This window comes from Desmodus rotundus, chromosome 1, assembly GCF_022682495.2.
Source record: "Desmodus rotundus isolate HL8 chromosome 1, HLdesRot8A.1, whole genome shotgun sequence".
NCBI lineage: Eukaryota > Metazoa > Chordata > Mammalia > Chiroptera > Phyllostomidae > Desmodus > Desmodus rotundus.
In genome coordinates, this window is record NC_071387.1 from 98,822,402 (window position 1) to 98,846,709 (window position 24,308).

The 24,308-nt window shown below is 57.1% G+C and overlaps 3 protein-coding genes across 3 annotated transcripts in view; 2 read left to right on the plus strand and 1 right to left on the minus strand.

Moving 5' to 3' along the window:
• Positions 1-13,936, plus strand: BAIAP3 (BAI1 associated protein 3). Its single transcript, XM_024553161.4, has 35 exons — positions 1-19; positions 4,242-4,382; positions 4,581-4,668; positions 4,855-4,935; positions 5,267-5,374; positions 5,728-5,787; positions 5,925-5,991; positions 6,105-6,297; positions 6,609-6,653; positions 6,750-6,827; positions 6,910-7,012; positions 7,328-7,435; positions 7,543-7,638; positions 7,760-7,863; positions 8,024-8,144; positions 8,599-8,723; positions 8,802-8,892; positions 9,018-9,074; positions 9,161-9,258; positions 9,356-9,407; positions 9,498-9,628; positions 9,886-10,009; positions 10,093-10,236; positions 10,326-10,418; positions 10,517-10,708; positions 10,792-10,860; positions 10,953-11,032; positions 11,098-11,206; positions 11,574-11,645; positions 11,747-11,827; positions 11,908-12,028; positions 12,105-12,228; positions 12,304-12,509; positions 12,606-12,981; positions 13,643-13,936. The coding sequence occupies exons 2-34, from the start codon at positions 4,252-4,254 to the stop codon at positions 12,707-12,709; spliced, it is 3,456 nt and encodes a 1,151-aa protein (XP_024408929.2). The 5' UTR covers positions 1-19; positions 4,242-4,251; the 3' UTR covers positions 12,710-12,981; positions 13,643-13,936.
• TSR3 (TSR3 ribosome maturation factor) lies at positions 13,728-16,582 on the minus strand. The gene is made up of 6 exons (XM_053927823.2): positions 16,382-16,582; positions 16,058-16,277; positions 15,257-15,450; positions 14,605-14,778; positions 14,394-14,457; positions 13,728-14,114 (listed from the first exon to the last, which is right to left on the minus strand). Exons 1-6 carry the CDS (start codon positions 16,491-16,493, stop codon positions 13,898-13,900), a joined length of 981 nt encoding a protein of 326 aa, XP_053783798.1. The 5' UTR covers positions 16,494-16,582; the 3' UTR covers positions 13,728-13,897.
• Positions 16,579-24,308, plus strand: part of GNPTG (N-acetylglucosamine-1-phosphate transferase subunit gamma) — a 17,933-nt gene continuing 10,203 nt past the window's right edge. The window contains exons 1-3 of the mRNA XM_053927827.1: positions 16,579-16,699; positions 16,818-16,875; positions 16,960-17,027. Of these exons, the coding sequence (XP_053783802.1) occupies positions 16,648-16,699; positions 16,818-16,875; positions 16,960-17,027 (178 nt within the window). The 5' untranslated portion in view covers positions 16,579-16,647. The remainder of the gene's footprint in view (positions 16,700-16,817; positions 16,876-16,959; positions 17,028-24,308) is intronic.

The window sequence follows — 24,308 nt, forward strand, 5'->3', positions numbered from 1 at the left end:
TACCCTCGCCCAGCCCACGGTGAGTGCTGTGACTCCGTCCCGCGCCGTCGAAGCTCAGCGGAAGCCCACCTGGACGGACCTGGGATACCGCCCCCTTTGGCTCCTCCGTGCGCACCCCCAGGGGCACCGGGAGGCCCCCACTGAGGCCCAGGGCGGCGGGAGGTCACAAAGACACGCCCCTAGTTCCGGGGAAACTGAGGCTGGTGCGTGCTCAGAGGAGCAGGTCTCTGGCATTTCTACCCGCGCCCTTAGCGCCCTCCCCTAGAAACACAGAAGATGGGGTCAAGGGTTGGGAGGGCTGGTCACTCTGCCACACGGGGGTGGGGAAGTAGGAGGGGGAGTTGGGGCCAAGGACCCCGAGATGCTTTGCGGCGTTTCTCAGGCAACCTGCCAGGAAGAAGATGCCCCCAGCGCACCGTCCCTCTCGCCCCTACCTGGTCCTCCTAGGCCCCCAGCCTCCTTGAAATCCATGTCAGTGAAAAACCCGCCCGACCTCTTCACCTACCCCAGGGGTCCAGGGGGGCTTAAAAATATCCATACTCACCTGACCATCTTCCGAACTTCCCGGACCACCCTCCCTCCAATGGGGGAAAGACCCCTTCTGAACTGGACGTTCTGGGCTCCCATGGGGAGCTCCGTGGGGAGCACCAAAGAAGGAGGGACAGGAAGGAGGTTATCAGTGAGAGAAGTGGGGGGGAGGAACGTTGCGTGGAGACAGGTGAGTAAGGACAGGTAAGAGGGGGCCTCGAAGAAGAACAAACTTTCCAGGATTAAATCATTTTTCATGTGTTCATTCCAGAAGCATCTAGCTAGCTCTTCACAGCTGGTCTCAGGCTCCATGGGGATCTAAGAACACCTACAAAGTTGGTTAAAATTCACACTCCCAGTCCCCTCCCCAGGGAGCAGCGTTTGCAATGGGCATTGCCCTCGAGTTGTGCAAGGCAGCACTGCCTGGGAAGTCAGCGAGGCCGTGGAGAGATGGCAGCCAGAAATCAACAAAAAGGAGTGAAGGGACAGTGGGGGGCCAGGTGGGGGCCAGGCTGGGAAGACAAGACCAAGAAGACATGGAGAACTAGCGTGTGAGGCCAGACACCCTGCCCCCCGGCCCGGGCAGCATCAGTGGGTCCCCTACCCCCCAAGTTGCCAAGGACCTAATTTCAGGAAGAAGGGTGTCCCAGCACTCTGAAGGTGTGTGTCACCTCTGAGGGTGCCCTGCTGGCCACTGGGGACACTGACTAGGGAGACTGATCTGGCTTTTTGGTTCAGCTCAGCTGCCCCAGACTCACTTGCCTCAGAACCACACAGAGGCTAGTAGGAAAGAGCCTGGCCTACACCCCTGGGTTCAAATCCCGGCTCTGGAAGTCACCCCAGTCCTGGGCTGTGCATGGGACATCCATTTTTCAGTGTTGTCATTTCCCTTTCAACCTGGGCCTTGGGGACAGCCAGGGGACAAGGCCAACCTGACCATTTTGGCTTGCGGGCAGAGCCAGCATGGCCGGCCTGTTTGCTTGTTGGACCGTTGGGAGCTGTGGTTCGGGCCCTGGCGACTGGGCCCTGGCAGGGACGTTCTATTGTGCTGCCCAGGCCCGGGAGGGTTGGACAGCTCAGGAAGGAGGCCCAGGGGGGCCCATCACACAGAGGGAGGGCCCCTGTAGCCCTGTGCCCAGCTTGCTCCTGCCCCATGTGAGCTGAGGTGCCCTGGCAGCCAGTGAGAGCTTCCCGGAGGGATGGCCACAGGCCCACCGTTGATGGCAGCTCAGGGTGACATGCTGGCTGGTTCCCGGGGCCAAGGCTGTTGGATGCCATGAGGCCACCGACCGCCCTGGCAGCACAGGATTCCCAGGGGAACATGAGGAGTCTCTGAGCACTCAGAATGAGCCGTCTGTCCCAGACACGTGTGCGCAAGCGCCACTGTTGCCGCCATCGTGGCAATGGGCTGAGGGAGTAGGGAGGCAGGCTGGCCCACCTGGACCCCAGGGCGCAGGACGTGCTAGGAGCTTAGTGCTTGGACACAGGAACCAGGGAGACCTGGACTCCACCTTGACCCATATGCTGGCTCCGCGGCCTTGGGCAGTATTGTAAGCCTGAGGCCTCAGTTTCCTCATTCAGATGAGGGGAACCAAGCAACACCCCTCTCTAGGGCTGAGCATTATCCGGTGAGCCGTTGAGTGGAAGACGCAGGGAGGCTGCTGCCCCCCCACCATGGACATTTTGTTCTCCATCCCTGCAGCTCAGGGCACTGGGCTCCTGCGTCACGTTTGCCTCTGAGATGTAGAGCCCCTGTGGCCCCTGTCACATGCAGACACAGCCACTGGCGGTTGCCCTGGCAACAGCTCAAGCAGTGGCTGCTCTCCTGGCTTTGGGGGCTGCTGTGGGAGCAGCTCCTTCCACTCAACTAGAGAGAGGGAAGGGGCCTGTGGGGCCCAGCCCCTGAGGACCTCACAGTTGGCTGTAGAGACAACAGCTTCTGGAAGCGTGTGCCCAAGCTGCGGAGCCCCCATCTTTGGGGGGAAGCTCCCAGCGGCAGGCACTGATAGGTATGAAAGAGGTGGGGCCGCATTTCTGGTAACTATAGGGAGACAAGCTGCTTGCCTCTCCCATCAGGAGGTGGAGGGCCTGAGCTGGTGGGGGGTGTAAACCAGGAACAGCAGCCCTGGACCACCAGGAGACAGATGGACAGACACAGCTGGAGCAGGGACCTGGCTTGGTCAACAAAGTCAATTTAGGCCCCACCCGGTGCTAGGTGTGCGCTGGCCCCAGCTCTCTCAGCAGGATTTAAGATTCCAAGGAACAGGCAGCAGATGCTTGAGGGGCTGCGCATGCGTGGGCATGATTCCTGAGCAGTAGCCCCACCCAGGGAGGATGGCCTGGGCACACAGGGCAGAAGCGGTCTCATCTGGCATTCCCACCACTAACTGCCCAGGAGGCCTGGGCTAGTAGATCCATCTGGCGGAGCCCCCATTTCTTATTTTGCCAAGTGAAAATGACAGTAGCCCCTGCCCAGGCGGATGTGCCTGACCTGGGAGCACCCTCAATCCATGGACAAGTTCCCATCAGCAAGGGAGGGGACCCAGGCGGCCAGCAGAGAGGCCCCATGCTGCTCTAAGGGGAGCAAGCTGTGTGCTCTGCACCAGAGGCCAGCAAGCCCAGGCAGGGGCCAAGGGGTGTGCACCGAGCAAGCAGAGGTGGCCTGGCAGAGGGTCCGCACTTTGCCATGATAGTTTTCAGGGGGAGCAAGGGGAACACCCTGGAGTGTGAGGAGGGCACAGGGCCAGCTGGTGCACAACCCGGGGAGAGGCGGGTGTCTGGCTGGACAGTGCGATGGAAGCGGTGGTCCTGGAGGATGAGGGGCGGCAGCGGCCTCGCTCTCATCCCACCCTTCCTCCTGAGGTCTGCGGTGAACACTGAGCTTCCTGAAGGAGACGTGCAGGTGTTGCCTCAAACCAGGCCTGCTCCCCGGCCGCAGGCGGGCTAGGCAAGAGAGCCTGGTGCCAGCAATGAGCAGAAGCAGTGAGGCTTCTCAGAGGAAGCCTGGCCCTGCCGCCCGGACAAAAGGTGTCCCTGTTACTCAGAAGTGCCTGCTGCTGGGGTCACTGTCTCCAGACCCTCCCAGAGCTACAGACTTGTTCAGTCCGAGCCCTGTCCCCCCCACAGGTTCTGGCCACACAGAGCAGAATGACCAAGACTGAACTGGCTTGAGAGGGCATGGGCAGGGGCTGTGGGGCCTGGGCTCCATTCGTCTCCTGGTCGGGGACCCCTCCTGTGCATCCTGGCCACACAGGAGCGGGGCACAGGCTTTGCAGGGCGCCTCACCATTTCTTACAGCTTGCCCCATCCGCAGAGCCACCCTGCAGGGGTTTCCCATTTTGCAGATTGGGGTACCGTCAAGTGAAAATGACAGTACCCCCCTGCCCAGGCCGATGACTTAGAGAGAACAGGTGACTTGGCAGGAGTCCTTGTGGCCCCCTGGGCACCTACAGAGTCCAGGGTCAGGGATGGGCCCCGGGGCCTCTGCCCTCTGCACGCCCTGCCTCTGGTGGCCATGACGGTGCCAGCCACTTGTCTCCCGGGGGGACCCCTCCTCCTGCTGCAGGTTATTCCCAGGTTCATGGCTTCTGATGGTTTACGGTTAATTCAGTAATTGCCCAACATGGCGTGGAACATGCATACTGGGGACTGAACAGCAGTGCTGAACTAATGAAGGAGCAGACAACTGGAAGCCACGCCCTCTCTGCCTGCAGGTCAGCCGCCATGTCCACCTTGCTGGAGATCAAGAGCAGTGTGCTCAGGCAGGTGCAGGTCTGCCCGTCCTTCCGCCGGAGGACTGAGGAGGAGCCGGGGAGCACCAGCACTGATCCGCAGGAGCCCATCACGGGGGCCTGGTGGGTGCCCCTTGGCCCAAAGGGAGCCTAGGAGGGTCTGAACCCAAGGCTGTGGAGTGCCCTGTGGACATGACACTGTGCCCTGAGGCATGCCTTGGGTCATGCAGGCTGGTGGGTGGTCCTGAGCTGGGACGCATGGACGTGAGCCCTGAGCTCTGGGGAGCATCTGCTGACCCCAAGCCCGGCCTCTCTCGGCAGGAAACCAGGGGATGGCGTAGAGTTCTTCACCCAGATGCGCCTCATCCTGAAGAAAGGGGAGGGCCGACGGGGCCTGCCATGCCCTGAGGTGAGGTCAGGGCTCTGGCACTGCTGTGTAGCATGGGGTGCCCCATGCCAGGCCTCCTCACATGTCCCCTCCACCCCTGCATCCAGCCTCCACCCCCGCCACTCCCTCCCTCCCTGGGCCACGCCCACCTAGCCGGCCACAGGATCCTGGCCTTCAGAGGCCCTCATCCAAGTTCTCCCCTCTTAGGTCCTGCTGCGCAGCAGCTCACCAGCCCCCACTGAGCCCATGGACCCCAACCGTGGCCTGAGAGCGCTGACCCAGGAAGAGGTAAGACAGGCAGAGCTCTGACCCTAAGTTGGGGCTGAGAGCACCTACTGTGCACCAGGCTCAGAGTCCGGGAATCGGTGGACAGTGAAGGTGGCTGGGGTGGTAGCCGGGCCTCCCCATGGAAGCAAGTAGGGAGCCGAGGTCAGGGATGCGTAGGGGCCCCCAGTGGAGGGCTGTGCAGGTGCAAAGGCACTGAGGCAGAGATGGGCTCTGACAGTGACAGGGGATGCTGAGGGCTGAGGGCTGGACTCGGGGTGGGCCGCAGGAGCCTGAGGGGAGGCAACGGTGTGGTGGCAAGAGACTCAGGGTGTGCTCCCCACTCCACCCCCAGGTGGAGATGCTCTACGAAGAAGCCTTGTACACCGTCCTTTATCGTGCGGGGACCATGGGCCCTGACCTGGTGGACAACCAGGAGGCCCTGCTGAGCTACCTACAGCAGGTGAGCCCCATTGGCCCTGCTCACCTTGCTCTGAGAAGGACCACTGCCCACCCCTAACTTCCTCCCGCACCTGCCGACCTCACTGTCCCCTGAACACACACAGATGTACCCCATGCACACACACACATGTGTCTAGTCTGACAGGCCCACCCAGAAGGATGGACAGACACACAGCACACAGAAGGGTAGAAAGAAGGGCGGACACATCTCGCATCTTCACCTGTGTGCACTCCCCAACCCATGACATTTGCAGTCAGGCATCCCCGGCTGGGGCCATGCCTGAGGTCCCCAGAGTGATGACCAGCCTCACTTTGGGGGTCACCTGGGCCCTCACACCTGCCTGCCCTCTCCAGGTGTTTGGCACCAGCCCCGAGCAGCATGCAGAAGCCATTGAGCGTGTGAAGAAAGCCAAGGTGAGGCTGCCACCCGCTTGTACAGAGCTGACCAGCCACAGCGCCCATGTTCAGGGACTTGGGTGGGGGCATAGAAGAGGGCCCTGTTACGTTCACACTAAAATCCTAGAGGCCCCTCAGCACCTCTCTGCCCGCAGGCCCCCACATATGCTCTGAAAGTATCCGTCATGCGTGCCAAGAACCTGCTGGCCAAAGACCCCAATGGTGAGTGAGGACCGGCTGGGATGTTAGCTGCGCCCAGGCCTGGTGATCATGGAGGGGAGGACTGAGGGCTGAGTCCCCTGGGGTCGGGGACTGAGGCACTTGCTGTGTCCCAGGCTTCAGTGACCCCTACTGCATGCTGGGCATCCTGCCGGCCTCAGGCACCCCGCGGGAGCCAGGCCCACACAAGGAGCAGCGCTTCAGCTTCCGCAAAGGTGCCAAGCGTGGCAGTCCGCTGGCTAAGTGCATCCAGGTCACCGAGGTCAAGAGCAGCACCCTGAACCCTGTGTGGAAGGAGCACTTCCTCTTGTAAGGCCCTTCGCCCAGTAGGATGGTCGGGCCGTGCCAGAGCCAGTCCTGGGGGTGCGTGCGGGCGGCTGTGACCAGAGGGTCACAGCTGTATGTGGTCTCGGTCAGTGCCTGCCCCAGAGAACCAAGGGGACTGATCATAAGCCCACTTCCCAGAGGAGAGAACTAAGGATCAGAGAGAGGCATCATGCCCGCATGGCCACACAGCCTGCCATGGACCTCTCCTTGTGGCTTCTGGAATTGTCCCTGCCCCAGCTCTGGGCAGAGGATCACCTCAGACCCTCACGGGTACCTCTCCGTTTTCCTCGTAGTGAGATTGAGGATGTCCGCACGGACCAGCTGCATCTGGACATCTGGTATAGGGGGTGTGGGCGCCTCCGGTCTGAGGGTAGTGGGAGGGGGCAGGGCCAGGCTGGGCTCCAGACAAGCCAGGTGCCCCCCACACCACCCAGGGACCATGACGATGACGTGTCCCTGGTGGACGCATGCAGGAAGCTGAATGAAGTCATTGGCCTGAAGGGCATGAGCAGGTACAGCACGTGGGACCCTGCGCAGCTGGTGATGGTTGCTCCCGGGGGGTCACAGGTGTGACACCTGCCCTGCTGTGCCCAGGTACTTCAAACAGATTGTCAAGTCAGCCCGTGCAAACGGGAGGTCTGGGCCCCCAGAGGACCACACTGACGACTTCCTGGGCTGCCTCAACATACCCATCTGGGTGAGTGGGTGCAGAGGCTTCACTCACAGAACACCTGCTTGTGGGTGCCTCACCTTCCTGGGATACTGACAGTGGCTGTGTCCTGTAATCCCCCCAAAGTCTACCATCCTTCATGAGCTGGGGGAAGACCCTTGCTGAGACGGGGAAGAATAGCCTCCTGGGGCCTCTCGGTCCAGCACCCCTGAATGCTCACTCTGTGCTAGTTGCCCCAGTTCAATGGGAAGCGCCAAGGCCTATGTTCTCCCCCTAGTCCCACAGCGTCTATGTGGGAGGGAAAGGAGATAGGAGTCTCCGGTCTGAACCCCATTCCAACAGGAGGTGCCGGTGGCTGGAGAGGACCGATGGTTCAAGCTGGAACCACGTTCCAGCGCCTCCCGCGTGCAGGGAGACTGCCAGCTGGTGCTCAAGCTGATCACCACGCAGGTGGGGAGCCGGGGGGCGGGGATCGTGGGGCGGGGATCGTGGGGACCTCTGCCCTGCGCCCCAATCCGTGGCTCCGGCACTTGGTAAGGACTGGCTCTGCATCCCAGAGGGACACGGGCATGAGCCAGCGCGGGCGGTCGGGCTTCCTGTCCTACTTGCTGCTGCTCAGCCGTCTGCTGCAGTTTGAGCACCGACCTGACGAGGTAGAGGTGCCCTGGGGACCCTGGGGCAGCTGGGGACAGCATGGGGAGGGCAAGTGGTGGAGGTCACGAGCAGGAGGGGTGGGAGTCTCCCACCACCACCCACACCCAGCCCGCCCCCCAGCCGAACTCGAGCAGCTGGCGAGGCGAGCTCAGCGGGCCTGCTGCCACCGTGCTGTGCCTCCACGGAGCACAAAACAACTTGTCTGCGCTGCAACTGGCGGTGCTGTGAGTGGGCAGGACTGATGGCGAAGGGCGGGGCAGTGGCAGTTTGTGGGTGGGGCATGAAGCCTCATTCCCCGTTTGTGGGCGGGGTGCTTGGGGGTTCCCTGGGTTGTGGGAGTTTGGTCTGAAGTCGCTGCCCTAGCTCTGGGCCCGGCCCCCACAGACACTGGCAGGTCAGCAGCCGCCACCATCAGACCTGTACCCTGGACTACGGCTACCTGCTGGGCCTTCTGGAGGACATGCAGGCACACTGGGAGGAGGCGGCCTCGCTGCCTCAGGAGCAGGTGGGGTTCACCGTGTGGCTTGAAAATGTTGTTCCTGGAGGGTGTGCTGTGGGCCTGCTCAGGCTGGGCCAGGTAGTGAGAGGCAGAGTCCTCTCTTTGTTGGGTTCACGTCTCGCGAGGGCAATAGGAGGTTGAAAACAAACAAACTGTATGACATAGGAGAGAGCAAGTGGTAGGCAATACCGACATTAGAGATGGTGAGGAAGATCCTGCACTTCTGCTGGTAAACAACAGAGTGGGCACTGCAGAGACCGAGCTGGGGGAACAGCAGATGGTGCAAAGGTGAGGCCATCTGTGCCGCCAGGGGGAGCTATGGAGGCTGAGGTCGGAGAGGCCAGCAGGAAGAGGACCATGGGGTTGGAAGCTGCTCCTCAGGGCAGAGCTTTGCTGACCTGCTGGCCCCGCCTGGAGGAGGAGGGCCTGAGGTTAGCTATGAAGGGCCCTGTACCCTCAGGAGGAGAGCCTGGCTGACAGCTTCTCTGCCTTCTCTGAGTTCGCACTGCGCCTACTGCGCCAGCTCCGGGACTACTTCCCTGCCACCAACAGCACAGCCATACACCGCCTGGAGCTGCTGCTGAAGTGGGTACAGCCGCTAGCACAAGGTGGGGTAGGGGACCCGGTGGGGCAGCCAGCAGTCAGCTGCGGCTCCTCACCTAGGTGCCTGGACAAGCTGCAGCTCTTCCAGCCTTCCTTTGAAATCTGCCCCTTTGAGACGGAGCTAAACATGGACATCGCCGCTGCCCTGAAAGTGTGTCTGGCAGTGGGGCCTGGCCTACCTGCCCAGCCCCTGCCCCACCCACCAGCCCTGGACGTGCTGTAGTCCAGGCCGTGCCCTTCCTCCTTCCCACACTGCCTTGGTGGTTTCCCTTGCAGAGAGGCAACCGTGAGTGGTATGACAGGCTCCTGAATGCTAAGAGTCCTCGAGAGCAGGTACAGCTCAGAGGGGACGTGGCCATGAGGGGGCGGGGGGGTGGGGTGCAGGCCAAAAGATCAGTGTGAACAGTGCTTCCTTGCAGCCGGGGCTGCAGCGACTTGCTGGGCTGGTGGAGCTGGTTGATGCCATCTATGAGGACCTGCAGTCCTGCTACAGCATCTACGCCAGCCTCTTCCACAGGTGGCGCTCAGAACTCCTGCTGCTGCCCCGGCACCCAGCCCCTCGAGTGCTGCCTGGGGACAGGGGTGAGCAGGTGTCTGAGACGTGTTCTTTGCAGCATCATCAAGATCGACTTCTTCACTCTCACCTTTCGGCAGCTTGAGCGGCTGGTGAGGCAGGGGGTTGGGGAGAGGTTTCCTGGGTGGGAAGAGGCCTAGGTTTCCTTGTTGCTGGCAGCCTGACTCCACCTTTCTGGGCAGGTAGCCGAGGAGGTGTGGGTACTGACGGAGGAGCTGAACCTCAAAATGACCCTCGAGGTGGCTTCACAGCTCTTTGAGCTTTACCTGTCCCTGGCAGACATCCAGCGCTTTTGGAGCAGCATCCTGGGCCGGTGCGTGTCCTGTCCCATCCAATTCTCCCTCCCTCCCCCACCTGTCCCCCTACCCCATCCACCTTACCCCCGCTTCTCTTCCCTCACCCGTTGCCCTCCCCCACGTGTTTTCTAGCTTCCTCTAGGAGGGCTCTAGAACAAGAGCCCAAGAGCCTTGTGCTGGGGGCTCTCCTGGGTGCTCTTTAGGCTAGGGACCCTGGGCCATGCCAGCTCAGGCTGTCTCAGCTGGGCATGCTTTGACTGGCTTCCCGCCACAGGGACAGCCGCTCCCTGGCCCTGGCCGGCATCCACGTCCCGTTCCTACCTGCTGTGAAGCTTTGGCTACAGGTGATGAGGGACCAGGCCAAATGGAGGCTCCAGGGAGCTGTTGATGTTGACACAGTGAGTCAGCACCCGGTCCAAGGGTGTTGGGACCTACCCAGGGTGTCCGCCCCCCCAACCCGGGCCTCCTCTTGCCCTCCCAGCTGGAGCCAATGGACAACCCCTCCAAGCATAGCAGCTCCGCAGCCACTGCAAGCCTCTGCTTCAGCCACATCCGGGAGCTGTGGGCCTACCTGGCATGGCCAGACCCTGCCCAGGCCCAGGAGCTGGGCACCCAGCTTAGCCAGGTGGGAACTACAGCCCGAGAATAGGTCAGGGCCCAGAGGGGCAGCAGGCCAGGGGACATGGCTCACAGCCAGCCCCTGCACCCTACCAGGACCTGTGTGAGGCCGCTGTCTTCTACACCGAGCTGCTGCGGAAGAAGGTGGACACTCAACCCAGGGCCTCGGGAGAGGCAGTGAGTGAGCCAGTGAGTGGGCTGGCGGGCAGGTGAATGGAGGCAGGCGGCTAGGTGGGGCCAGCACGTGACCGCAGAAACACCGCCCCCCATCTGGCACCTCTCTCCAGCTCTGCGTGGTCCTCAACAACGTGGAGCTCCTGCGCAGGGCTGTTGGCCAGGCACTGCGAGGCCTGGCTTGGCCAGAGGGGGCCTCAGGGCTCCCTGGAGGGCTCCCACGCACCCTGCTCGGCTGCACGCAGACGCTGGATGAGGACCTGCAGCGGGAGGCCTGCACTGTGACTGCGCATCTGACCTCCAAGGTGGGCAAGGAAGGTGGGGTAGGGACCTGACTGCCCGCTCCGCGCCACCACTGCCCTCAGTGCTGAGCACTGCCCTCCCTCAGATGGTGGGCGACATCAGGAAGTACGTGCAGCACATCAGCCTTTCACCTGACTCCATCCAGAACGATGAGGTGAGTGCTCAGCCAGCTGAGGGCTCAGCCTGGTGGGAAGTGTGCGCGTGGTGGGACCACGTGCAGCCCGACCCTGAGGACACTCCCCACAGGCTGTGGCCCCGCTCATGAAATACCTGGATGAGAAGCTGGCCCTGCTGAAAGCCTTGCTGGTGAAGGAGAACCTGAACAGGTATGGCCTTGACCGGCTGGAGTGGGGCAGACCGGGGTCCAGTCACAGATCCTGTGTCCCTGCAGGGTGCTGGAGGCCCTCTGGGAGCTGCTCCTGCAGGCCATTCTGCGGGCACTGGGCACCAACCTTGACGTCTCTGCTGACTTCTACAGCCGTTTCCACTTCACACTGGAGGTAGGACCTCATGCAGGGCCCTTTCCCCTGCCGGGCTCCGGGGGGCAAGGCTGCTGCCCCCATGCTGGGACGCCTGGTTTGCCACTCTGGACAGCCTCTCCTCTGGGAGCCACCAGGGCAGCATTTCCTCCCCGCTGCGCACTTGGATCGGCAGCACCTGAGGCACCTGTTAAAGCAGCTGTCTGGCCTCAGGCGTCGGCATTTTCCCAGACTTCTTGGGGGCTTCTGCTGCTCCCCAGTGTGACAAGTGGCTCTTCCCTGGGCTCCCGAGATCCCAGTGCCACTCAGACTCAAGGCTCCACCTGTCTCGGGCCACTGTCACCAGCACACAACACAATCTGACACCTCTTCCTTCTTGCCAACCTAGGCCCTGGTCACTTTTTTCCATGCGGAGGGACAGGGTCTGTCCCTGGAGAACCTGAAGGACGGAAGCTACAAGGTGAGGCCTAGCCCTGGGCCACTGCCCTGCATCAGCCTGTCCCTTCAGGAGCCCGCAGGCTGGGGGAGCTGGCGGCCACCTTCTCGCCCCCTCCCCTGCAGAAGCTGGAGGAGCAGCTGCGTCTGCACAAGTGCTCTGCCCGCGAGTGCATCGAGCAGTATTACCTGGACAAACTCAAGCAGGTAGGCAGCCCGGGTGTGGGCACGCTGCCTTGCCCCGGGGCCCTTGAGCGGGGCTCACTGGCCCAAGGGCCTTTTTGCAGAGGTCCCTGGGGCAGAACCGGTACGGGCGCCTGAGTGTTCGTTGCTACTATGAGGCAGCCGAGCAGCGGCTGGCGGTGGAGGTATTGCACGCTGCCGACCTGCTCCCCCTGGACACCAATGGTGAGGGGCAGAGGCATGGCCGGGTGGGGACAAGGCAGTGGGATGGGGGCAGTCTACTCACATCCCTGCCCCCCAGGCCTGAGTGACCCCTTCGTAATCGTGGAGTTGGGCCCGCCACATCTCTTCCCGCTGGTCCACAGCCAGAGGACCCAGGTCAAAAGCCGTACGCTGCACCCAGTGTATGACGAACTCTTCTACTTGTGAGTGTTGCCCCTGCATGCCCAGCGCCCAGCCGAACAGGGAACGGGGCTTCAGTGACTGTCCTCTGCTTGCAGTTCCGTGCCAGCAGAGGCGTGCCGCCGCCCCGGTGCCTGTGTGCTGTTCACAGTCATGGACCATGACTGGCTGTCCACCAATGACTTTGAAGGGGAGGCAGCCCTTGGCTTGGGCAGCATTGGTGGCATTGTGCGACCCCAAGTTGGGGGTAGCACGAAGGCTGGACAGCCCATCACGCTGCACCTGCGCCGGCCCAGAGCCCAGGGTGAGTGGGGGCGGAGGGGGGGGGGGGGCCCGGGCCTGGGGGTGGTGGGTCTAAGGGCTGGCAGGGCCTGACGCTGCCCTGCCCTCCCGCCTGCAGTGAGGTCCACACTGCGGATGCTGGAGGGCCGCACCAACAGGGAGGCACAGGAGTTTGTCAAGAGACTCCGGGAGCTGGAGAAATTCATGGAGGCAGACCCATGAGCCCCCCCACAGCTGCCAGGCCCAGAAACTCCCCGAGTCCCCATAGTGTTGTCTCAGCCTGTAGTCAGCTTGGTACACCAGGACTTGTGGCGCCCCTTTCCCTGCTGTGTGGCATCTGTGCTGTGGCCGGGCCTTCTGGCTCCTGTCTGCCGTGGAGTGTCCATGTGGTACGCGCTATGAACCCCTGTACCCAGCAAGCACTCCCGAACCCTGTGTCTGGGCAGCCAGCTCGGCAGGGCCTGGATGTGGAGCGGAGGAAGCCTGGCCACCAGGTGAGTTTCCCCACGTGACTCCTGGGGGTTCCACAGCCCCAGGGCTGGCAGGCACTCACCTTAGAGCACGGTTCTTATTGGGGCCTTTGCCCCCCAGGGGACATTAAGCCATACCTGGAGACATTTTTGGTGGTCACACTTGGGGGTTGAAAGGGGTGCCCCTGGTACCAATGGATAAAGTTCAGGGATGCGGCTTCATATGCTGCAATAAGCCAGACAGGACCCTCTCCCGAACTAAGAATGATCTACCCCCAATGTCACCAGTGCCACAGAAGAGCCTTCTAGGGCAAGAGGAGCTCAATAGGCTGAGAGGCAGGAAGAGCAGGGTTTGAGTCTGAACAACCCGAACCACAGAGAGAAGCAGCTCCCAGGGCTCCAGGTAGAGGAAGAGAGTGGGCAGCCAGTGCTCTCGCCCCCTCTGGGCTCTAGAGCCCTCCACCCACAGAAGCCATGGGGAGGGAGGAAAGGTTTGCTCAAAGTATCCTAGGTCTCTGTCCCCCACCTGCATCCTAGGCCCAGGAGAGTCCCTGGGGTCACTCTGAGGCTGCTAGGTCAGTATGAGGGCTCCACACTGACTGGTCACCCATCGGGCTTCTCCTTGCGTGTACATGTTTGTACCCACACAACACCTGCCCCATGGCCGGCCACCCCCTCGGCCCAGATCTCTCCAGGACAGGTCTGCCTCACTAGAGGCTGATGGTCTCCTGAGCGCCCAGGCCGAGCGCAAAGTAACAGGCTACACAGTCTCCCCGTCTGCAGCTTCATTGGGCACTCTGTGGCAGGACCCAGGCGAAGCATATGACAGAAGCTTCGGGAGAGAACCCGACCGAGCCCAGTGCTGCTTGCAGATGCGATGGGCCCAGGCCGCCAGGCCCCTTCGTTCCCACCAACCCCGCCGCAGTCTCTAGACTCCGCATTACTCTGCCTCAAAAAATACACGTGTGCAACCTCCGTCTCTCTGCCGTGTCTCAATTCCTTTCCCCACCTTGGTGGGGGCCCTGGCCTCTGACTCCTGCTCCAGTCTCTTTTCCTCTTCTGGGCTGCTGTCGCTGCTGCCTCCTCCATCCTCAGCTTCAGGCACAAGTTCCTCAGACTCTTCCTCACTGTCACTGTCGCCACTGTTCCTGGGCAGCCTGGAAAGAGAGCTTTGTTCACCGAATGCGTCATTCGTGGCTCGTCTGAGGCAGTCCTTTCCCAGCACACTGACCCACAAAAGCCCCCAGGCTGAGTACAAACGCCTCCTATTCCTTGTGTTCTCAAAACCAAAACCTTTCGGTGGGATGTCCGCACCCCCTTTTCCACAGTCAAAACCACCATTTCCTCCCCACCCCACAGCAGGAGGGGCTGAGGCCAGAGGCCGAGGACAGCCCTGGATCTGAGCTGTCACAAAACTGGGAAGCCTGAGGACCTACCAGGTGCCAGCCATAGGCCTGTTGAGGTTGGCAAACTCTCGTCCAGAATCCACATCAAAGGGATCTGAATGGAAGGAGCAGAGAGAACAGTGGCGCGTAGGTGAGCTTTGAGCAGAACCCAGCCTTCCACTCCTGGAGCTTCTCAGGGAGGTGGCAGGCATGGAGGGCCCTGGCTCCTACCCAGGGGGGTCAGGTCCATGCCCGGTCTCACCGATCGCCTCCTTGGGGCACTCCCTGGCGTGGGCCAGGAACTCCTGCTCTGCCCGCAGCACCTCCTCTGGGCCGCAGCAGGCTGCATACTTGTCCAGGAGCTGACGGTTCAGGTCTAGGAAGGCCTTACCCCACTTGAACTTCCGCAGCAAAATGACAGCAAGGTCTGAGAAGCCTGATGCCACAGAAACAGGAAACCCAAGAATGTCAACAATCCCTTTCCAATCTTAAGCATGTCCCCAGCATCCTCAACGCTGTCCTGGATACTAAAAAGTCCCTGCCAGACACCACCTTATAACCCAGACAGCCCATGGCTGACGCTGAAGCCCATGAAATCCCCCTGCCCATGTCTCATGGGGCTGCCCACTGGGACCTCTATTGGGACCAAAAAATCTCTTGAGGATGAGTTGAAGGCTGACGGAGGGCTCTCAAGGCAGTGGTGCCATGATAACAAGGCCAAACAGGAGTGCTTGCAGGCCAGCTATCCATTTTGCCACCCACGGAGTGAGGACTTTTAAGTGGGAGCTGGAAGAGAAACCCTGGCCTGTCCATCTCAACCACGTCCACGCACACCCTCGTGTCTCCTGGGACTTGCCGGCAGAAAACACACTGCTGGGTGCACAGCCAGGCCTCCACGCTGCCCTGACACTCACCCAGAATGCAGAAGGTGGCTGCAAAAGCCTCTACACAGGACAGTTTGCAGGGCCGACCATAGTTCACAGGGTTGGCGGCCACCAGGTGGGGCAGCAGCCGAAAGTGGCTCCCCCGCATCTTCCCAAAGGGTGTCTCCTCCAGTCTGGCCCAGGAGCAGTCGATGACAGCTATCCCCGATTGTGCCACCAGCTGCCTGCCAAGAGCAGCACAGGGTTCTGGGGGCCAACACCACCTTTGTAGCCCTAGCACAGGTATGTCCCTGGAGACTGACCTCACTAGGGATACAAGGACATCATTTCCCTGCCTCAAATAATCTCTAAGGGCCCATATAGGCCAAGCTTTGAAGCAGCTAAGTAACTGGAACAGATTCATTTATTCACATGACTGTTTATTTGAGATCTAATATATTCTGGGCTCCGTGCTAGACAATAGGTCCCCTGCAGGGGTGTCAAACTCATTTTCAATGGAGGGGGGGCACATCAGCCTGGCAGTTACCTTCAAAGAGCCGCACGTAATTTTAGGACTGTATAAATGTAACTACTCTTAACAGTTAAGGCAGAGCTTGGCGCTGCGGCGGGGTAGAAACAAGGTGCCGGGCCAGATAAAACAAGGTGGAGGGCCGGATTCGGCCGCAGGCCGTGTGTCTGCCACCTGTGCAATAGGGGCACGCCAGACAAATAGGTATGAAAAAATGGGTCCTGAAAGGAATGATGCGCCAGAGTCTGGGGCTTATTAGGACGAGAGAGTCCACGCAGGCACCCCAGCCATTCCCACCCCTCCCCCCGGCCCCTCGCGCCTACCTGTCCGCAGGAGACACATATTGGGAGCCCAAGGGGCTGAGCACGAGGCCGCCGAACCTGTGGCCAAGGCGTAGGCAGCGCACCAGGCCTAGGCGGGCCAGCTTGCGGCCGGTGCAGCGCCGGGGGTCGCAGTGCCCTAGCTCCCACATGGCCAGCGGGCAAGGCAGCCGCACCGGGCTCGGGCCGTCCACGTCCTCGGCCGCTTCCGGCTTCACGGACGCTGCACCGGGCAGAGCACGGGACCGGGGTCAGGCGCGGCTCAGCCGGCCGACCCCGGGCCTCCGACCTCAGCCCCGCCCTCGCCCCTGACCACCCCCCACTCACCGCGCAGCGCGGCGCCCGCCTCCTCTGCGAACGCCTCCAGAGATCGGCCCGCGGGACGCCGAGCGCGGCCGCCTTCGGCCCCTGGGCCGCGCGCTGCCCTCCGGCGGCCCATAGCGGAGAGCAAGGCCTCGGCGACCGGTGGGCGCGGCCCTCCGCGGGCACTCGGGGCCCGCGCTGTGAGCCGGAACGAACGCCTCTTCCGTTTCCGGTTCTCACGTGATCCGGCGGCTTCCACGTGACCGCGCGCTCGGCCGGCGCCGGCGGCGATGGCTGCGACGTTTGCCCGCGTCTTGCTCCTGCTCGCGCTCGCCGCGTACGGTGGGTGTCCGGGCCCCCGCGCCGCTCCCGCGACCCCGAACCCCCTCCCCGCCCTTCCCCGCATCCCCGCGCCCCCGCCCTGCTGTCCGCGCGCCTCCTCACGGCCCGTTCCACCTAGGGCCGGGGTACGCGGGCGCCGCCAAGATGAAAGTGGTGGAGGAGCCCAACACGTTCGGGTGAGCATCCTCGCGGGGTGCGGCGGGGCGGGCCGGGGGGCGGCCTAGGGCCCGGTTTTCCGCTGACACTGGTATTTCCTGCAGGCTGAACAACCCATTCCTGCCCCAGACCAGTCGCCTGCAGCCCAAGAGAGAGCCTTCCCCCGTTTCTGGTGAGCGCGGCACCCCTGCGGCAGACACGGCTGTGGCCAGGGAGGGAGCAGGGAGCTGGCTTGGATTCCGGAGTGGACCTGGTCAGCGCCCGCTCGAGAGGGGCAGGGAGGGTAGGATGGCGTCGCGGGCGAGGGGTCCTGAAAATTAGGGCCTGGAGGCCAATGCTTTGGCTTGTCAGCCTTTTAAAGTGGTTTTTGAGTGCGCGGTAATACTCCAGAACGTTCTTGTACCAAGTTAAATAGTTGCCTCGGACTTAGTCCTTTCTTTCCTTTAGAGGTGGTCTCTGTTAACAGTTTGGTGTCCATCCTTCCAGATGGCTTCTATGATTTTACGTGCCTAGATGTACAAGTAAAAAAACGTGCAGTAATTTTGTGTGTGTGTGTGATCTTTGTGGGTTTTTTTAATCTTCATTTATTTATTTACTTATTTTGGGGTGTCAAAACCTGGGATCGAACCATTTGCGTTCTTTTTTAAACAGTACTCCTTCCCCGGTCAGCGAATTGGCTGCTGTCACTCGTTGTGTGTTTTGGAACTCTTCATGGGGCTGGATGTCGATCTACGTTCTCCCCACGTGATACTTGGTGTTTTCTGCAGCATGGCTCTGCGTTACTTATTGTTAAGCGTTTTGTCGTTTATGTTTTTTGGTCATTGGAAACGGTGCTGGGAAGAGTATGCCTGGTAGGGATTGCCTCTTAAGTGGTTTCCTAAGACAGGATACGGGAAGTGGCTAGGTCGGTGTATGAAAATTAAACATAAGAAACAAAATCCAATATATTTTTAAAGATTTTATTTGTAGACAGAGGGGAAGGGAGGGGGAAAGAGAGGGATAGAAACATCAACGTGTGGTTGCCTCTGGCGTGCCCTGGACCGCCCGGACCAGGGACCTGGCCCGCAACCCAGGCATGTGCCCTGACTGGGAATTGAACTGGTGACCCTTTGGTTCGCAGGCTGGTGCTCAATCCACTGAGCCACATCAACCAAGGCCCAATATTTTCTTTAATTGAATACGTGTTAGGGCCTGTGCTGGGGATGCAGAAAGAGCAAAACATACAATGCTTGTCTTTGTGAACTTAAGCGTTTCACGGGGGTTGGGCAATGAACAAAGAAGTAGGTAAAGTGTAGGATGATGAAAAATTCTCTGTAGGGGTGAAAAGCAGAGTGTGTGTGCCGGGGAGGGTGTCATGTTGAGGGGATTGCCGGTTTAAGTGGGAGCTCAGGAAAAGACTGAGAAGGGATATTTTGGTCCAAAGGTAGAAAAGGAAAGGGAGTGAGAGATAAAGATGGATATGGAGGGGGTGCAAAGAGTGGTCCAGCAAAAGGAGTAGCCAGTGAAGGCCTTGAGCAAGGATCCGAGGCCAGAGGGGAGTAGAGGGCGTTAGGATGAGAGTAGAGATAGAGGGGACAGATGTGGGCTTTCACTTTAAACAAACCTGTTCCAGCTTTTTATTAGGGAAGGTTCTGCGTAGAAAAGCAGGAGCGGGACCGTGAACTCCAGCATGTTCTGCCCCAGTGCAAGTTAACATCTTGCCTGCTTATTACTTCATCTTCCTGTTTTCGTTTTTTAAAAAGCAAACTTTTCATTTTGTTGAACCATGTGACATTGTTATAGACATCACAATACTTTATTCCTAAATGTTTCCAATGTGCTCTCCCATGGCAGCCCCCCAAAAGAGCAGTAATTCTGTAATGTAACTAGTCCACACCCACATTCCCCTGTTGTCTCGGGAATGCCTTCTGCAGTTGTCCTGCACCAGGACGAGTCAGGGGTCACACATGCGTGTTGTTAGTTATGTGTCTTTAGTCTTAACGTGGAACAGGTCTGCTCCATCCCCCTGCTCCTCCCCCATTTTAAAAGATTCTGCGACATTGACTTTGGGAGAGGGTTCAGGCCAATTGCCTTACAGAATGTGTGACCCTTTGGATTTGTCTGGCCCGTGATGTCGTTTAGCTTGCTGTACTTGACACACGCTCCAGAAGTGGGAAGATAGGCCCAGAGCTTGCCTACAGGCAGGTTAAGTAGTTTGGGCGTGAACACCTCCTAGGGAAGCAGTCCACTACGTGTGGCATCAAGTCGGGGGGCGAGTGTCACCAGCGTCTACCCGTTACCGAGGTGGGATTCTCCCGCTGCTCTCAGCTTGCTGTCTGGGAGCCTCTTCGGCTCCAGTGAACACATGTCCCCAGGAGCCTCACGCCAGCCTGATGGGGGAGGAGAGCTGATTCTCTTTCCTCATGCCTTCTGCACGTACTAGCTGGTGGTCTTTGGTAAGAAAGCATCCGTGCCCTGGCTGTGGCTCAGTTCTGTGCACGGAAAGGTTGCCAGTTCAATTCCTGGTCGGGGCACATGCCTAGGTTGTGGGTTTGATCCCGGGTTGGGTTGGGGCGTGTTGGCAGCCAGTCCATGCTTCTCTCCCTCCTCCTTCCCCCCCCAACTCCCCCCCCTGCCGCTATGCCACCACACCACTTCTGCTCTTCCTAAAATCAATGGAAACGTGTCCTCAGGTGAGGATTAAAAAAAAAAGAGCATTCCTTTTTCTTTTTTTCTTTTTGAATATCATTATTGGCTCCCATTTGAACCATATTTTTATTGAGGTGTAATTAACATGTTCAGTCTGATGGAGTTTGACAGTTGAGCATATCTGTACAGTTGCCACCCGAAATAAAATAGAGGACAACTCCATCTCCCAGAGAATTCCTCTGTCCCTTTCCAAGTCTCCCACCCGTTGCTTTCCGGTTTCTGTCACTGCAGAGAAGTCTCATCAGGGCTCGGGTTTCAGATATTAGAGGTGCACAGTCCCGTGCCTGGCACTTCTCAGTACTGCTGCTTTCGTCTTGGTGCCAAGTGCACATAACAGCTGTGACTTCTCTCCTGGCCGGGGTGGCTCAGTTGGTTGTAGTGTCGTCCTGTAACCGAAGGGTTGTGGGTTCGATTCCTGGTCAGGGCATGTGTGATCCCTGGTTCTGGTGTGTGCAAGAGGCAGCCAGTTGAATGCTTCTCTCTTGCATCCATGTTTCTCTCTCTCCCTTCCCACTGTCTTTCTCCCCCTCTCAAAACAAGGGGAAAAATGTTTGCAGGTGAGGATAAAAGTAAAAAAACAACCCCGTGACTTCTGAGTGAGGACCTTCATGTAGTTAGTGGTGCCGTGCCAGTATCAGTTCCATGGTGTGGTGACGGGCTGATGTCGTGTGCAGTGTTGGTCTGGGGGAGGCTGGAGGCTGTGCGAGGGCCAGTCTGCGCAGGTGCAGCTACTCCTTGTAGGTCTGCAGTTACGGAATAGTTCTAAGTAAAAAATGCATGTGTGTATATTGATGCTGGGAGAATCGATGAAATCCATATGATGTTTAGTCTCCAACTGAAATGTAATGTTCTTTTTCCCTTTATTTTCTTTTTTTTATATTCATGGATTTTTTTTGCAGTTGATTTTTAAAATATATTTATTGATTATACTGTTACAGTTGTCCCATTCCCCCCCCTCACTCCGCTCCATCCTGCCCACCCCCTCCCTCCCACGTTCCCCCCCCATAGCTCATGTCCATGGGTCATACTTATAAGTTCGTTGGCTTCTACATTTCCTACACTATTCTTACCCTCCCCCTGTCTATTTTCCACCTATCATCTATGCTACTTATTCTCTGTACCTTTCCCCCCTCTCTCCCCCTCCCACTCCCCTATTGATAACCCTTCATGTGATCTCCATTTCTGTGATTCTGTTCCTGTTCTAGTTGTTTGCTTAGTTTGCTTTTGTTTTTGTTTTAGGTGTGGTTGTTAATAACTATGAGTTTGCTGTCATTTTTACTGTTCATATTTTTTTATTTTCTTTTTCTTAGATAAGTCCCTTTAACATTTCATATAATAATGGCTTGGTGAGGATGAACTCCTTTAACTTGACCTTATCTGAGAAGCACTTTATCTGCCCTTCCATTCTAAATGATAGCTTTGCTGGACAGAGCACTCTTGGATGTAGGTCCTTGCCTTTCATGACTTGGAATACTTCTTTCCAGCCCCTTCTTGCCTGTAAGGTCTCTTTGGAGAAATCAGCTGACAGTCTTATGGGAAGTCCTTTGTAGGTAACTGTGTTCTTTTCTCTTGCTGCTTCTAAGATTCTCTGCTTATCTTTAATCTTGGCTAATGTAATTATGATGTGCCTTGGGTCCAGCTTCTTTGGGACTCTCTAAGTTTCCTGGACTTCTTGGAAGTCTATTTCCTTTGCCAGATGAGGGAAGTTCTCCTTCATTATTTGTTCAAATAAGTTTTCAATTTTTTGTTCTTCCTCTTCTCCTTCTGGCACCCCTATAATTCGGATGTTGGAACGTTTAAAGATGTCCTGGAGGTTCCTAAGCCTCTCCTCATTTTTCCGAGTTCTTGTTTCTTCATTCTTTTCTGGTTGGATGTTTCTTTCTTCCTTCTGGTCCACACTGTTGATTTGAGTCCCAGTTTCCTTCGCATCACTATTGGTTCCCTGTACATTTTCCTTTGTTTCTCTTAGCATAGGCTTCATTTTTTCATCTAGTTTTGACCAAATTCAACCAATTCTGTGAGCTTCTTGATAACCAGTGTTTTGAACTGTGCATCTGATAGGTTGGCTATCTGTTTGCTGCTTAGTTGAATTATTTCTGGAGCTTTGAAGTGTTCTGTCATTTGGGCCTTTTTTTTTTTTTTGTCTTGGTGCTTCTGTTACTTAAAGGGGCGGCTCCCTTTATTTTCTATTCCTGTCTTTTTCTCTAACACTGAAAAGGTGGGTTCCTTAATCACATAAATATATGTACTGGTTTTCTTGTATAATTTACATTAAGATGGTTTCAGAACTGCAGTAACAGTATTACTACTAACTGTAAAGTGAGGTTTGAGGTTAGTTTATTTTAGAATGTATCTAACCAAATGTTAGGGTGGCCGGTGACCCAGGCCGTGAAATAATTCACAAAGAGAAGAATACGCAGAGAGCAAAGTTTTACTTTCCCAAGAGAGGGAAAGGGCTGGGTGCGGAGAAATACACCAGCCCCAAAGGGTAGGGGCTGTGAGTTTTTATTGTATCAAAAAAAGGGGGAGGGGTTGTAGCCGGGTAGTCACGGCAAGTGGTTGTGCATCAGGAGGTTTCGGGCTGATTGTGCAGGCTTCCATTTGTTCCGCTGTTACCTTCAGGGTCAGGGTCCTGGCGCTCTGGTCTTGCATATGCCCTGACGGGGAATCGAACTAGCAACCCGTTGGTTCTCAGGCTGGTGCTCAATCCATTGAGCTGCACCAGCCAGGGCCCTCTGTTACCAGTTTGACTTCGCAGTTTGGTTCATATGTTTCTGCTTGCGTTCAGTTTTACTACTTGCTATACATATTTTTCACTTCTGATTTTTCCTTAAGCTTACATTTTTTCTGCGTTACAGACAAGTTCAAGCACGTATAAAAGTGAAGCGAGGGTAATGTGAGACACCAAGCGTCCTCATCCGGCCTCAGCCCTCACCCTGCTTTCTGTCAGCCACCCTTGCTGCTTTGAAACAAATTTCTTACTTCTTTCATTTGTAAATATTTTGGTGTGTATCTCCTAAGGGCATAGCCACAATATCTTCATCACACTCTTTAAAAAGTAACAATTCCTTACCGATCAACAGAAATCCCCTTAGTGTTTTAGATATCGCCAATTGTTCCATGAATTTTGGCCACCTCCTGTATGTGCCCCAACTGGGGTGGAGCCCGCAACCTAGACGTGTGCCCTGACCGGGAACTGAACCCACAGCCTTTTTGGTGCTTGGGATGATGCTCCAGGTAACTGAACCACCTGGCCAGCGCCTATAAGTTTTAATAGTTGGCTTGTCTGCGTCAGTGTCTATGGTCTACGTGCCGTGTATGCTTTACAGGTACCCACATGTCCTTTAAGCATCTTTATATTTTAAATTTTTTTAAGTGAAGTGGTATTTATTTATTTTTTCTTTCCTTTCTTTTCTTTTTAAATTTTCTGTCCCTAAGTTTATTCAACACCAAATAATTCCTCCAACTTTACTGATGGGGTTGACCACATCCGTGACCAAATCTGTCTCTAAGCTGGAATTCAGTTGCTGACCCAGCCCCGGCCTCGTCTTTCTTGTTGGCACCAGCGGGCACAGCGCTCCGTCTGCAGGTGTCTCCATCGGCCTCCCTCCTGTGAGTCGTAGGTGTGTGATCCTTTTAACGTGCTGAGAATTTCTACGTCTATGTTCATCGAGGTTTTGGGCCTGTAATTTTCTTCTTTTGTAATGTCTTTGTCTGATTTTGGTATCAGGGTAATGCTGGCTTCATAGAATGAGTTTGGAAGCTACAATTCCTTCCTCTTCCCTTTTTTGGAATAGTTTAAGGATAGGTATTAATTCTTCTTTGAATGTTTAGTAGAATTCATCTGTGAAGCTCTCTGTTCTTGGACTTTCATTTGTTGGTTTTTTTTTTTAATTATTTCAATTTCATTGCTAGTCAATTTAGATTTTGTATTTCTTGTTTGTTCAATCTTGGAAGGTTATTATTCTAGAAATGTATCCATTGCTTCTAGATTGTTGAATGCGTTGGCATGTAATTGTACACAGTGTTCTTTAATGACTCCCTTTCTGTGATGTCAGTTGTAACTTTTCATTTACGGTTTATTTATTTGGGCTCTTGATGTTTGGCTAAAGGTTGGTCAGTTTTATGTTGTCGCCTAAAACCAGCTCTTGGTTTTATTGATCCTTTCTGCTGTTTTTAAAATTTCTGTTTTGTTTACTTCCACTCTGACCTTAGTGATTTTCTTCTTTCTATTTACTTCGGTTTTTGTTCTTTTTCTGCTTCCTTTTGGTGTAGATTATTTGGGATTTTTCTTGCTTTTTGAGGAGGCTCGTACAGCTATGAACTCCCTCTCTAAGAGGGACCGCTTTTGCCGCAGCCCATTGTAACAGAACCAGTCTGGGTTCTCCTCCTCCGGGCTCTCTCGCCCCTCGCCGAAAGTGACTCCCAATGCCAGAGTCGTATGAGGAGGAAGGGCACTATTTATTCAAAAGCTTTACAGGTTTAGAATAATGGTGGAGTTCTGTTAAATCCCATGCCCTTTAGAAACACACAAAAAAACACCCACAGACAAGCAGCCCTGCCTGTCCTAGCCAGACCAGGCCAGTCAGGGGGACCGTCTCTCAGGAAAAGAAATAGAAGTCTGTAGCTAACCGGGCAGATTGCCGTCTGTATTCTGGCTTCTCCCCGCTGTCCGTGCTCAGCTAGGCTCCTGCTCTTAATCTAAAACTGCATGGCCCCTCCTCGCGGCAGGCCGGTGAGGGGTCCTCCTGCGCCCTTTCAAACC